Source organism: Epinephelus moara, chromosome 5 (genome assembly GCF_006386435.1).
Source record: "Epinephelus moara isolate mb chromosome 5, YSFRI_EMoa_1.0, whole genome shotgun sequence".
NCBI classification, from domain to species: Eukaryota; Metazoa; Chordata; class Actinopteri; order Perciformes; family Serranidae; genus Epinephelus; species Epinephelus moara.
Window position 1 is genome coordinate 21551823 of NC_065510.1, and position 14533 is coordinate 21566355.

At 41.6% G+C, this 14533-nt stretch overlaps 1 protein-coding gene across 4 annotated transcripts in view; it reads right to left on the reverse strand.

Annotated features, from left to right (window-relative positions):
- Window positions 1-12613, reverse strand: part of gab1 (GRB2-associated binding protein 1) — a 64694-nt gene extending 52081 nt beyond the window's left edge. For 3 of the 4 annotated variants that reach the window (XM_050044055.1, XM_050044053.1, XM_050044058.1), the window contains exons 1-2: window positions 12141-12613; window positions 11897-12052 (exon numbers count right to left, since the gene is read on the reverse strand). In XM_050044055.1, the coding sequence (XP_049900012.1) occupies window positions 11897-11968 (72 nt within the window). In that variant the 5' untranslated portion in view covers window positions 11969-12052; window positions 12141-12613. The remainder of the gene's footprint in view (window positions 1-11896; window positions 12053-12140) is intronic. The other variant, XM_050044054.1, reaches the window with a different exon arrangement.
- Window positions 12614-14533: the final 1920 nt, after the last annotated feature.

Here is a 14533-nt window from a genome sequence, read left to right on the forward strand (position 1 = left end):
AGAGAGAGAGATGCAGGTAATAACAGTAGCTTACAACAACATTATTGAAAGTAATAATATTACAGTTCTGGCTACTGTGGTACAATAAAATATATTGCCCAGCCCAACTATTATCTAACGAGATCAAACAATTATAGGTTTAATAAAGAATAAAAACCATCAGATATTACATCAGAAAATAATAATTTGTTGCATCTGGGGTCTCCCTTGTTATACTCAGACATCCAGATTATTTAGTAACCTATTTTCATGACATCAGCCACAGTACTAAAACATAATGCTTATTTTTCACCTCTAAGCCAAGCGTCTTCTCTAAGTCTTCTCATGAGATGAGATGACTTAATGAAGCATGCTGATCTTCTGGCAAAAAGATGCAATTTAATTTGAAAATGCAATCTGATGTCTCTTAAAAACCAGTCCAGGGAGAGGCTCCATAAAGTATAAACAACATCCAGACAAGGCAATCAGAGCTAATTTCATCAAGCAGGTGTGTTTAGTCATCTGTGTCCATATACGTATCCCTGGAGACTCAGCTTAAGAGGTGATAGTAGTCTCTATGTGTAGTGAGTTTAGAGGGCCTCCTGTTGGTGAGGAGCAGGCTTTCAGTGAGTCAACCGGTCACCTATCTTAGCTCTCATGAGTTTTTGCTGAAGGCCACTGAGCGCCACATGCACACCTCAGCTACTGCTGAGCAGGTGTGCTGCAGTGACAATAAAGCTTGATGTTAAAGTTTTACTTTTAAAGCAAGTATGCATCATGAAAAGGCTTTCAAAGTGCACAATTCTTCAGTGAGTCACTGAAGTCACTGGGCGGCAGTAGCTCAGTCCATAGGGACTTGGGTTGGGAACTGGAGGGTCGCCTGTTCGAGTCCCTGTCCGGACCAAATATGGAGTGTGGACTGGTGGCTGGAAAGGTGCCAGTTCACCTCCTGGGCACTGCCGAGGTGCCCTTGAGCAAGGCACCGAACCCCCCAATTGCTCGGGGCGCCTCACCAAGGGCAGCCCCCTCACTCTGACATCGCTCCACTTAGTGCATGTATAGGTCCTGTTTGTGCATGTGTGTGTCTTTCAGACCTGTGTGTAATTGACAAGCAAGAGTGAAAACATTGAATTTCCCCTCAGGGGGATTAATAAAGTAAATAAACTTAACTTAACTTAAACTTAACTTATCACAAGTGAGTCATCTTTTGTGTCTCAGGGTATGTAACACCTAGAAAAACACAACATGGTATATAGCCTGGATGCCAGCAACATCAGGCTCATCACCACTGTCCATTTTGTCTGCGTTTATTAAGAGAACAATCAGCTGCTGGAGCAAAAGGGGCAGAGACAGATAAATAAGAGGCTAAGGAAAAAAATGACTTTGCAGAAGAAAAGCAGAGACATGACAATATAAAGGCAGAAGTAATAAATAGAGAAAAAGAGGGAGAATATAGGACCCCTCCTCCTCTGTCTTCACCCGCCATCTGGTAGCCATCAGCGCCTCACACAGGAAGGGGCGGCCATGCCTTGCTGGGGCGCCAGGGAGCGGCTCCTCTTCCCTCCCGTTGCTGCAGAAACAACAATCAGCCAGTGCATTGCATTGCAGTGTAGTGCAGTGCAGGGCAGGCCAGCCCATCCTAGCCTAAGCTGAACGACCAGCAGCAGCAGCAGCCCGGGACCAGGCGCTCACACCCCAGCAAGACTAGCAAAGAGGAGCACAGAGCAACCTCACATTCCTGCTGTCTGTGCCTGCCAAGAAGCACTGGGAACGGAAAGAAAGAGGGAGAGAACAGAGAGCTGCTCTCACTGGAGGCTGCCTAATGGTGTTGCTTTGAGAAGCACTCCAGTCTTTCTCATCCCCTTTTGCTTTCTCCTCACTCTCCTCAACAATGATGACAAAGTTATTGATTGCCACTGTGCTATATCCCAGACTGCATGTCACTGCATACATATCTTAAGTCCTACAACATAGGTCTGGAAGAAGTTTCCCCTGCTTTGCAAGAATTCGGGGAATGCACACAATCATAAATTTGGCCCAACTTCTGTTTGTGCTTTTTTCTCTCTCAAAACTGAAATCTGATGGGAACAGAGACCTCAACAGCCTTTTTGTCTGGTTAGTGTAGACCATCTTTGGCCATCTGTGTTCTCCTACCAGCCCTGTTTCATGTCCAGAACTACAACTCCAGTCTGGAAATAGAAAGCAGCCTTATGACACACTATTTTTACTGCCCGGTGTCATTAGCCGAAACAGTTGAAACACGAGAGACAATGTAAACCAAGAATGTGAGACTTTTGATTTAAGAAAATACCGAATTTAAATCAAATCTATGTCACAACGTCCTACTGATCAATCACAAATGGAAAAAAACACATGATGATGTGTACAATTAGCCATGCCAAATAGCTGAGAGGTTTCTGTCATCTGCATTTAATAATAGCTGCACTTGAAACTGTTCAACTTGGCACGGTGACAAATAGCACAAAAGGATCATTTTACAACTCGACAGAAATGTATTCCAACAAAAAACACGACTGCAGAATCAGCTCCGAAGCTGCAAACAGGAAAACCAAGTCTGCATGAGAACCAGTTCTCTACAGTCACACCATGAGCTGCTGGTGGACTTGGCACACAGGACAGTAAACAGCTGCACCAGGCACAAAGAGACACATCTGTTTACAAAATGCTCAGCCTTGACCTGCCAATTCAATCCAGCAGTTTCAGCGCTCCACTAAGGCAAGTTTAAAGAAGGATACAATAATGTAAGTCAAACAGTTTTAAAGGAATTGCGCACAATTTGTATATAGTGCCGCTCACAAGGCAAGCAACATATACATTGAAACACTGTCTCACTAGATGCACCAGTATGTATGCAAATATTTCAATAACACAATCAGCTTGTTGAACATTTCTACCCTGCAGCCAATTTCTTATTGATTCCTCCTCCATTATGTCCTGCATCAGCAACTTTCAGCTGAAATAAATTCTCAAACAGCATACTCTCAAAAAAGCTGTTGACAGAGAAGCTAACAGTATGGCAGCAACACAATGAACTTCAACTTCATTTTGAAACTGCAAATGGGTGTGTGCTGGCATAAACAATGGTTTACTGTGCTTTGAAGAGCCATTCCACCGCTCAAGAATCTGCATGGAAAGTTATGCATGGACGTATCAAGTTTACACAGCAAATCAGAGACGATCTACTGTGAAAGCTGGGCCGCACTTGAGGTTACTTCAAAACACTTTTGTGCCTTTCAAACTGTCTGTATTTTTCTGACGTAGACGACCAGATCCTGCCAGAAGCTGCGCACAAATGCTGCAGGACAATGAACGGTGATCACGTGGCGACGGAGACAGCAGGGAGACAAAGACACCAGGGGAGCAGGGCATAAAACTCAGATTTATAAAGCTGTGCATACTGCCTGTTCTGTGTTTCCAAATCATTGTGAAATTAAGTGTATGTAAACAAGCTCCGTTTAGACTTCCGCAGGTTGCCAGTCATGGATTTAGAAACGTCCTGAGTCACAGGGAAAAAAATGTCATGAATGTAAATATAAAGAATGATAAAATGCACCACTCAAAGTGATTTAAATTAAGCTTGTACATGTGCCTTTGACTGAAATGTTACAGATTGCTGCGTAGATTTAACAAACAATAACACAATCAGGGAAAATGGAAAAAAAATGAACCACATTTTCCTATAAGACTACATCTCTCGCTTTATATTTAATCTCCTTATCTCTCTCCTTATCATTTCACATCTGGTCTGAAGCATGCGTGAGGTGCATACGTTCTTACTACATTCTTCTTTTACCAGTTTGTGTGGGAAATGGCATGGTGTTTGTGCATATTAAAAGTTTATACATCTGGCTCTTTGGACTGGATTTGACTCCAAAGTACTGCTGTAAGAAACATGAGAGGAAATCTTTTTTGAAAACATGGCGACCTGGCGTTACTCTAATGACTTACAGATAACATAAAGTCAACTGTCAGTGAGCCACTATCTCTGTGCTGGTCTGTATGTCATGGGTCAAAATCTCTGTCAGGATATCTCCCTTGTCTTCTGTAAAACCGCCAACTCTTCTGTATATGTATTATTCCATCATTCTATCCATACATTTTCAACTGCTTATCCCGGGCCGGGTCGCGGGGGCAGCAGGCCAAGCAAAGCACCCCTACGTCCCTCTCCCCTGCAACGCCTTCCAGCTCCTCCTGGGGGACCCCAAGGCGTTCCCAGGCCAGATGAGATATGTAATCCCTCCAGCATGTTCTGGGTCTGCCCCGGGGCCTCCTACCAGTGGGACGTGCCCAGGACACCTTTAACGGGAGGCATTCAGGAGGCATCCTGATCAGATGCCCGAACCACCTTAATGGACCACTTTTGACGCGAAGAAGCAGCAGCTCTACTCCGAGCTCCCTCCAGATGTCTGAGCTCCTTACCTTATTCTATGCATTTATTTCTTTATTATGAAAACAATAAAAAGATAAACACAAAAACTGCTGTTGGGACCACAGAAAGATGATGACATACCCAAAACAGATTTACTTGGTTGATCTATCTTTACTGGACAGTCTCAAAAACTGCTGTCACATAAAGATGATTGACACATCAAATGAAGAAAACTGCTTAAAACAGAAATAGGCCTGATCAATACACATTTCAAACATAATCTCACTTATGTGAGGCTGCAAAACATTAGTGAAATATTTACAGCGTGTCACAAAAATACTATGCACTGCCAACTTTCAGAGGGCTTTGCTCTCACTGGCTGTTTTGTTTTTGTGGCTGTGTTTTCCTTTGTGATGCAACGACATGATTTCAGGCTTACTACTCTCTATAAATATCCAGAAGAAAACAGACACATACTAATGTTCACTTCTATTGTGTTTTGAAACAAAGGCTTTAACAACCGTTTGGTTCATAAAAGATGTCGACAACTGAGAAGAAAAAACATGCTCAGTGCTTCCAATCTCTCTGCTGATAAAATGATCACTTGGAGAATCTACCAAAGCAATTGTCTCCATGTTTGTGAGGCCTTACAGCTTGACTTTGCTGGTTACCAATTCAGCTACCGTGCAACTGATACCCCTATGTATAACACAATGATGATAGTCTGTGTCTGGGACAAAAGTGGGCCGGTAAGGATAACTATTGTAGTAGCAAAGATATGAATATTTAATGGTTATTTGTTTGTAATGGACATTAAATAATTAATGGCACATGCAATCCATTTTCAAGCTGCGGCAGATCACACAACAGTAGTCTGCTTGCTCCAAATGGAGAGCTGAGTCGTTGTGGCGGCCCAGGACACGGTCCAGTAATTTTTCTTTGTTAGCCTAAGAGGCTAATGCTGCACAAGTACCCCTCTGTTGCATCCTGTTCCGTTTGCTTGTTTGTTTGTTTCTTCGAGCATGGGGGGGGGGGGATGGGGGGGGGGGTTTAACAGAAAGTGAGTGTTTGTTCTCTGTTCCACTTGCTAAGCAGATTTAATGAATCCTCTACTTAATCAAAGAGCTATGGCTTTGTTTTCATTCGACCGCCCTGTCACATTCATCGGGTACATATTTCTCTTTACTTTGCAAATGACAACTGTTTCCAGTCAGCCACAGGCAGAGGCAGAGGTAATGGCTTATGGCCACAGTGGTGTGTACTGTAAATGCATGTTCCCTCAGCTGAGAGGACTTAAGACCAGCATGGAGTGTGTCCTCAATCTCCCTTTACAGCCATCAGAGGGGGGACCTTCAGGGTTCAATATTTTCCTTCTTCCGGTCTACCCAGCAGCCTTTTGCTCAAGCTCTGAGGCCCTATTAAGGACTGGACGAAGTGTACAACAAAATTCTTATCTGTTTCCAATGGGTACATGCCAATGGACTACAGGGATTTAAATGGTCCATATAGCTATGAGCAGTGGGAGGAAAAAACTGAGAAACTGCCCAGCCATACTAGGGCTAGGAAATATACTCAAAAATCAATATCACCGTAATTTTACATGTTTACCACAGTCATGGTAAACTGAAGATACTTCATCTAAAGCTCGGGCTTCCTCACAACTTTACACAGCACTATATGTAGATTATGTTTTACACATAATAAACTACTTAAACAGAAGCATTAGTTGTCATTGTGTTGCACCCATGTTGTAATGACTTAAGATGGAGAATAAATATAGGACAGAGCGGAAGCATGTCACCATGATGAATGGGTATTTTAGCATTTAGGCCACTGCTTGAGAGCAGTTGGGGAACACTGGTAAACATAACGACATTAGCACAACTGGGATTGTGGACCACCCTTAATATCAGTATGTGTCTGTGGTTCATATTTCTTTAATTGCTGCAGCTTATTGCTGTGACCATGACAAAAACAATTTGCTCAATTTCTTGTTATAACAAGATAATGACATGTCTTTTTTTATTCTATGGTAGACATACCGTCAATCTGCTGAACTGTGCATCCTGTTTCAGTTTTCTCCTAAAAGGCACATAACCTTTTTTATATAATGTTTTCATGTGGCAATATATTGTCATATCCACACTATCTCTCAACAGAGTGGTGCTGAAAACGACCTTGCAACTTCATCGCTGCATCTCCTTAGTTCCCTCTAATATCACGCTGCAGATGTCGGGAAGATACCAGTCTCCAAGCTGTTCTTTTGAAGAGGGATTTTACAAGTGGACCTCAACAGAAATTCACAGATTGAAAGGTATGAGAAATGAAAGAGGAAAAGGAGAAGCAGATGGAAAATGCAGTGTCAATGAAATGGAAAACCGCAGAGGATACAGTTATGACAAACTCTGGCTGGGAAACGTCCTACAAAAGCAATTGTGGTTAGATACCTTCATGCTGGCCCTGAACGAGACATTAATGGACAGGAAGTGTTGACTCCTTCTCAGAGAATTTCGACAGCAACCAAGAATTAACTGGTTACTAAGACTATAATTTAAACACTGTATGCATTCTCTGTATGAAATCTTGATTGAATTGTTTAAGAGACAGTCAATCAGGAAGGATGGAAAGAGGAACATTGAATCTCTTCAATAAAACCAAACCTGACTGGTCAACATCAGGTTTAATTGGCCAAATTGCCTCCTCACACTTGCTTCATTGCTAATGAACAGAGAGGCAACATTTTCTGGCTTGTGTCAAGCCCATGATGGTTGGTGCTGCTCAGATGCAGCCAGGTCTGCTGAACTGCTTTCACCTTTGAGCTCCACCAATCAGCAGCAGAGCCTCAGGGGCAAACTTTGCCCTGAGTGCTTAATCAGGTAAGCAGGGGCCCCCCGGCTTCTAGTCTGCTGCTGCTCTGTGACTCTGTCTGGACATGGGGCTTATAAAAGAGAGCTGAAGGCGGTGACATGTTCACATACTATTGTAATGCCTTCTATTCTATTCATATTGTTGTTGTTTTTTCAATTCAGTAATCAAAGTAGGGAAAACAAAAGCACTATCCTCTTCCCGTTTTGGTAGCACAATGGTTGGTGCACTTTCTTTGTGCTATGGCTGATGCTTAATTTTCCAGGGAGATCGTACCAGGTGGCAGACAGAATTGCATAGTGAAAGAAAGGGTTATATGGAACCGATCTAAACGGCAACAGTGTGATTATTCTATGGCCATGGGGCTACCTCTACCTCAGCGGGTAGAGTGTGCACGCCATATAGGCTGAGTCCTTTGCAGCGCCCTGGGTTTGATTCTGACCCGCCGCTCTTTGCTGAATGTTATTCTCCCACAGTATGTGTCTCTTCAGCTATGCTATCAATAAAGGCAAAAAAACGCTTTAGCCATTACATTGTGCAATCAACACTTACTTTATAATGATAGGTTAAGGCAAAAACCTTGTCTATTTCCATGTTAAAGGTACAGTGTGTAGGATTTAGAGGCATGTAGCGGTGAAGTAGCAGAGGTGCGAATTCTCCTATGTGCCAAGCATGCAGGAGGACTACATTAGCGCTAGAAACTAGAGTCATACCAGAGCCAGTGTTTGGTTTGTCCATTCTGGGCTACTCTAGAATATGGTGGACTCCGTGGCAGAGGACCCGGTCCATATGTAGATATAAATGGTTCATTCTAAGGTAACAAAAACACGACGACTCTTACATTCAGCCCATTAAATACAAATGAAAACATAGTAACGAATATTACGTCATTTCCCCTAAATCCTACACGCTGGACCTTTCAACCTGCCGCCAAATGTTTACTTCAACAACACAAAGTGCTCCAGCTGTTTCAGAACAAATGCAGTGATATGGAGAGGGTTTTCTTGTAACTACATAATCGTGATTATCTGTTCAAATAAGATAAAACAACTGTTGGATAATTTACATGGAAGCCTGGGTTCCAAAATATAATCATGCTAGATTATTCTGCTTATCAATCCAATACTTCATCCATTCATGGATTAAAAAACTGCATTTATGTAGTTGACAGCTGTCTGATATCTGTGGGAATCTGACTGCAATGTCACCACTTTCTGAGCAGACCCTCGATAGATGGTAGGAGACAAATCAAGTAAAGCAAGCATCTGAAATGGCAATCGCAGGGCAACTATCCTATGGTTTTAATTGAAAGCTGAGATGGAGAAAAAACAAGCAGAAATGTGGCAACGACTGCTGTAGCTCATCTTCCAAGCAGCAACATGTGACAGTGAAGTGATTTTAGTTTGAACTTGTGTCTGACACATCTAAAATCCACTCCAATGATGGCAGAGGAAGAAAAACTGTCAGGAGACTCTGCCAAACAGAACTTCACCATCATTACCCTCCACTCCCCGAGAGAGACAGCAGAAGAGTTATATTCATTTTCTCAGAAGGCTCAAACGGTTCTGTTCTGATCTAAAATGTATGTGATTCCAGGTAAGTGCAGTTACCTAGCTTGTGGGATGGGAAACTATTGTGGTCTTTAGTCTGATTACCAGTGGCATGAAGATAGCATCGCCTGACAGAACCACAAGATTTTACTATGGTCAATAATCGGAGCGGTAAGCCATCCTAACTTTGCCAACAGACCCCATCATATGATCGCCACCAAACATACCACAAACAAATAACAAATAAACAATAAACAATTCCTAGATCTAGCCTTAAAATTATCCCACTAATCCTCGCAAGCCTGAAATCACAATGCTTTATTACCGACTGCATGATTTCTATTTTAGAAAAGAATCAACTTCTCTTTTTATTTTGGGCATCGACTCAAACAGCTGGTGGTGAGTTGCTTAATAGGTTACAGTTGAACAATTTGTCATTGGCCAAAAAAAGGATAGTCAGCACTCCTGTGGATTACACAGCCTTGTGTGACCACGCATAATGGTCTCTCACAGGAAGAGGAACCTGGCCCCAACCGCCCACTTTTCTGTTCATCAATATTTTTAGATTTTGTTCAGTTCTAGGCAGCTCATGGATTTCTTAAAAATCTGAATACATATGTTTGTGATTATGTTTGTGCTTAACAAAGTGTTAAAGGTAAAACAAATACATCAAATATCTGGCTAACTTAGATCTTTTCTGTATGTAAGTGAGAAGAACGATATTGATACAGAAAGATATGGCAATCAATCGACAAAATGTCATTTGGACCCATTATGCAAAACAGAAAATATCCTATAACTGCACTGATTTACATTTAAATTTGACTACAGAGTACAGCCCAAGCTATACACGATTCCTGACTACTAACAGTATTGGTATTTGTTGGGACATTTTAAAGTTTACACTGTTTCAAAACATGTCTTTGGCTTTTCTGCACTTCAACATTTTGTCATTCATCAGCCGACTTATACAGCAATATCAGCATATCTGCAATGGGCTAATATAAGCTGATATATCCGCCTGGACAATTCATTAGCTAAGCTCTACTGTAAAAGCTGCTGTTGGTGGAGAAAGCTGGATTTGCATACTTGAATGTTGAACTGCAGTGAAAAACTACTGCAAAACATTCTCTGATACTGAGAGTAACATCAAAAATCTATTCAGCAGAGTTAAAACCGATACCGTCTCTGCTCAAGTGTAGAAATGCGATGATTGTTGGTCCTAAACGTCTAGCTTTTGTCTTCACTCTTATGTAGGCTACTGACTTTGGACCCTGCAGCCAACTCTTTCTTAATATGAGCGTTATCACATCTTATGATAAACCTAAAAACAATCTAGTCACAAAAGGGAATAGGCTGATGGATACCTAAAATCCCCCAAAAGTGGAAAGTGGTTTCCCATGTTTCCCGTATTTATCTTACTGGCTTGTAGTGGCTAACCATTAATTCATCTCGCTAAACTTCTTCTCAACAATAAAAGTCACTAGAACAAAAGTCCATGGTTGTTTGCAAACATTATAAAACCAAACAACAATGTAGTTTCTTGATCAGCCATAAACCACTCAAAATCTTCTCTATAAAACCAGCATCAGAGCAGTTCTCATGCTCCTTATAACACACTGTGAGATGGCCTCCTAACTCTTCCAAACTACTGTGTCCAGAAAACAGTTATAAAACTGGAGCAGCAAACTGCCAATCCCCTTGAGAACAATTAAGTCCTCCACCAGCCTGCTGTTTAGTATGTTGAGAAAGAACAATTTTGTGTCATTATAGCCAACACTTGGTTTCGGAGATTATATCAATCAGAACGACCTAGAGTGGGAACATTAGGTTCTCATCACCACATGCTGAACATCAGGGTGACCTCTGACACAGAAAAATGGTAAATTCCTCCTTCAAATGGTAAATAAGATGTCACTTCTGATCAGTGTCAATGAAGCTTTGAGGGATTACCACTCATAAAGGCATGCAATGACACAATAAAATTGCTCACAATTATGCAGTGAACTAAGATTTTGACTTCCTCCACAACAAAAAAGACTTTATTCTGCTGCGAGTGGGAGAAAGCCCTGTGAAAATCCTGTCTTTGTGGCTAGATTTTAGTTTTATTGCTTTCAGAAAAAACACTCCACTGGACCTGCGGTTTCTGCAAAAACATCCCTCCTCTCAAGTTGCGGGCCTTGTAATTCAAATATCAATAACAGAGATATCCACTGATCCACAAGAAAAGCATATAGACTTGACAGCTAACATGTGCTACTGAGGCTATTTGCTTTCGCATTAGCTCTGCTGTCGGCTATGAAATTTTCTTTTAAGTGCACAACAAATAAGCAGAGAGAATCACACACAAAACAGTGATATCCCTGTGACAAATTAGTGGCAGAGAAAGAGACATTGCATTGTCAGTAATTATGTATTACTTTCAAGACTGCAACACTGAATGATATGTGTGAGTAGCATGAGTGTTAAGTGTATGAGTTATCAGTTTGGGGCAGTAAACATTAATAATTATAGCAGCTCCTGACACTTCATTATGCATGTCTCACAACTTTTTACAAACACAGAAATCTGCAGGAATGGGGTCATCCTTTGATGCTTTGTAAATCATTTAACCCTTGGTGTGACCATCTACCACCTTTGACACAGAGAGTACTGGCTGCATAAGCATCGCTTCCCAAGGTAATCAATGTATTTTGTTATTGGTCCAAGAAAGTGTACTCCTCAGAGGTAGTGCTTTGGGACTGGATCGCTGCCTGGAGGTATAAACTAGCCATTAAGGAGGCTGTCTCAAAGGAAAAGCCTGAGGTCTGACCCAAAACAACAACAATGTGCCCTACTAATGTACCCTTGAGCAAAACAATACCAATCTGTCTTGGTAAATTCACTCCTACTGTACGGGGCCACAAGGCAAACTGAGCTCAGAGAGGTCACAAAGTATTTCAGGTTCAGCAAATGCAGAAATGTAATTGCTGAAATGTACACAAGATGAGGCCTAACAATCTGTCACTGCGCCCAACCTTGCACATGAAAAGTGTCCAGGGAGAAACTGGTCCATTTTGTGCACTGGCTTATTTTATTACAATGTAACAAATAGGATATAAAGTGCACTTACGTAACGTCTCAACTTTTTTTCAGGAGGAGACTTTCTCAGCCACCCTGAGCACACCACATCTCCCCCACTCATATCTGCTCCTTTCTTGCTCTCCCTCGGAGTTGGAGCGGGGATTGCTGCTTGGCTTCGTTTGTTTTTGGGAGTGTCGTCTTGTACCTGAAAGAAAACGTTGACACAAAAACTCACACGGCGAAATTGAGACAGGAAAAGTTGAAGTGTTTGTGTTTTCGAGAGCGATAAATACCGTCACTCCTTCTTCGAAAGTCGACTCACCGACACGGCAGTTCTCTGAAATGCACAGACCAGATTTTCCACGGGTTGAAGTCAAATAAACGGGTATATCCTGGGCTTGGAGTTAATATAACCCTCCGCGGCACCGCCTTTTGTACAAATATCAACGGTGACTTGTGTATTATGTTCAAACTGAAACGCTGTGGGGGCAAAAAACAGGCGCAGGCAACTGAAAGTCGCTAAGTTTTTGTTGTTATATGTGACGCCTCATGCTAATTCCCGTCAAAGTGGAGCGATTTCCAGTTGGCGAGATCAGATGAAAATGTCCCACAGTGTACCGGCGCATAGTTGTCGTTTCTGCGCAAATTAAAACAATCTTCACCGTAAACACAGTGGTTCCGCCGAGCTTCCTTACCAGTTTACTCCCATGGTTCCTTAATTGTGATTGACAGGGTGGCTCCGTCTTTCCCTAAACTCACCCTCCTCTGGAACATGGCGGCGTCAAGCTACCAGGGCTAACGGCCAACAGACCGGATGTCTGGGGATTCCTTCAAAATAAATGTTTGGCTTGTTCAGAACGTTAGTTTACACGGTTATTGCGCCAATACTAATAGCGAAAACGGACCTTTTAAGTTAAGTTATGTGCGAATCCCCTACGTAAGTCTTTGTGTGTTAACAAAATATGTCTGTTCGACCTTCCAGTATGTTCCCTCAACGCAATGGCGATTTATTTTGAAAGTCACCACCGGATGTCAAATTCTTGTAGTTCCGCTCGCTTCATTACTACTCTAGAGGACGAAATGGGGAGGCGGCGGCGTGCAGGGAAAACTGTAGAGCTTCAACCATGGGACATGTAGTTCAAAAATCGTTTGTGTTCCGTTCCAAATAACAAAAAATGACTGCAGGGCGGTTTAGAAGGTGAAACATGATGTAGTAGAGCCAAATGCACCTTTTAGCGAACACAAAAAGTGGCCGTATACAGTTGCAGAAAAGACAAAGAAAGGATCCACCTCTGTGTGAACCGAAAGGTCCCAAGAAATCATTGCACGTGTAAACTACACTATCCATAATGCGTGTTTATTCCCTAAAGAAATCTCGCCATAAAAACCATGTAATGTTAGCAGAATGGCAGAAAGAAAAGTGCACTCATTTACCTATTATTGGGTGTAATGTTATGGCATTTTTCTCCTATTGTATCCTTGGATAGTCATTTTTATTAAAAGGGAGTTGCACATACAAACATGGAGTATATTAACAATATCAAATACTTAATGCATTTTGAACTTGTTATCATGAAAACAACACATTTATATCTGTGATTCTGTCTGCATGATTCTTTGACTTTAACTGTTTTTTAAATAGCTAGATTAGTAGTGAATTAAAGGTTAGTATGCAACAGCACAGTAATAATGAAAAGGTTATATTTACAAGGTTAACATTGATCTGGTTTACCATATCTGATCAATATACTGGACTCAACGAAGCCTCCACAACTCGTCTAATCCGCTAGCAAAGACGTGATCCCTGTGGACTCAGAATGGTATCTGAGGAATCTTATTGGAATGCTATTGTAATGGTAAACACTTCCCCCAAAGGATGTTCCCTGTTAGTCTATGATTAATGACTTTGCCATTGTGCAGGCACATTACCTCTTTCAACAGCCTCCATATTGATGAAGAAATAGGGAGCAATTAAAGGCTGCAGGCACAATACACCGATTGCACTTAATGAATTCCATTTCATGATACCTTACATTTAGCATCACAGTCCAATATCAAGTAGCTTGTGTGCCATGTTCTTGATGCATCATGAAATTGGTGTGGTTTTGGTCTAAGAGGCTGTGAAGTTGCCTTTAATGCTGTGTCTTGTTGCTGTGCCTTACAGGTGCATAAATCTTTAGTTTATGGGCTCCACAGCATAAATGTGTTCAACCGAGGACATCTAAGTCACAGTGCATAACTCATTTGTAGCCACACTGGAGGAACAGACCAGACCTTATTTACTGTCAGTACATGCTAAATGAATATGAGTGCATATGCAATTTATGCAACTATAAAAGCCAATGGCATTTTTCAATATTATAAGAATACACGACATTAAATATAAAGACGAGATATAGTGTCATATCATTCCCAAGCCGTAACATTTCAACAAAAGTGGGGAGAAAGTGAAATGGTTTGGTTGATTAATAATTGAGGATCATTGATTTTTTTCTCTCCAAATGCCCTTTGGAAGCTTTAGTGCTACTGCTGTGTTTTTACCATATCAATTGCTAATTAGTAATAAATGGCACCTCTGCACACAACTTGCTATTTCAACATTACAAATGTAATTTGTCCTATTCCTGTGAGAATAAGTGCCCGCATGTGATTTCCCAGTTCCCTTTTCTGTCCGTGTTTTGTTTAT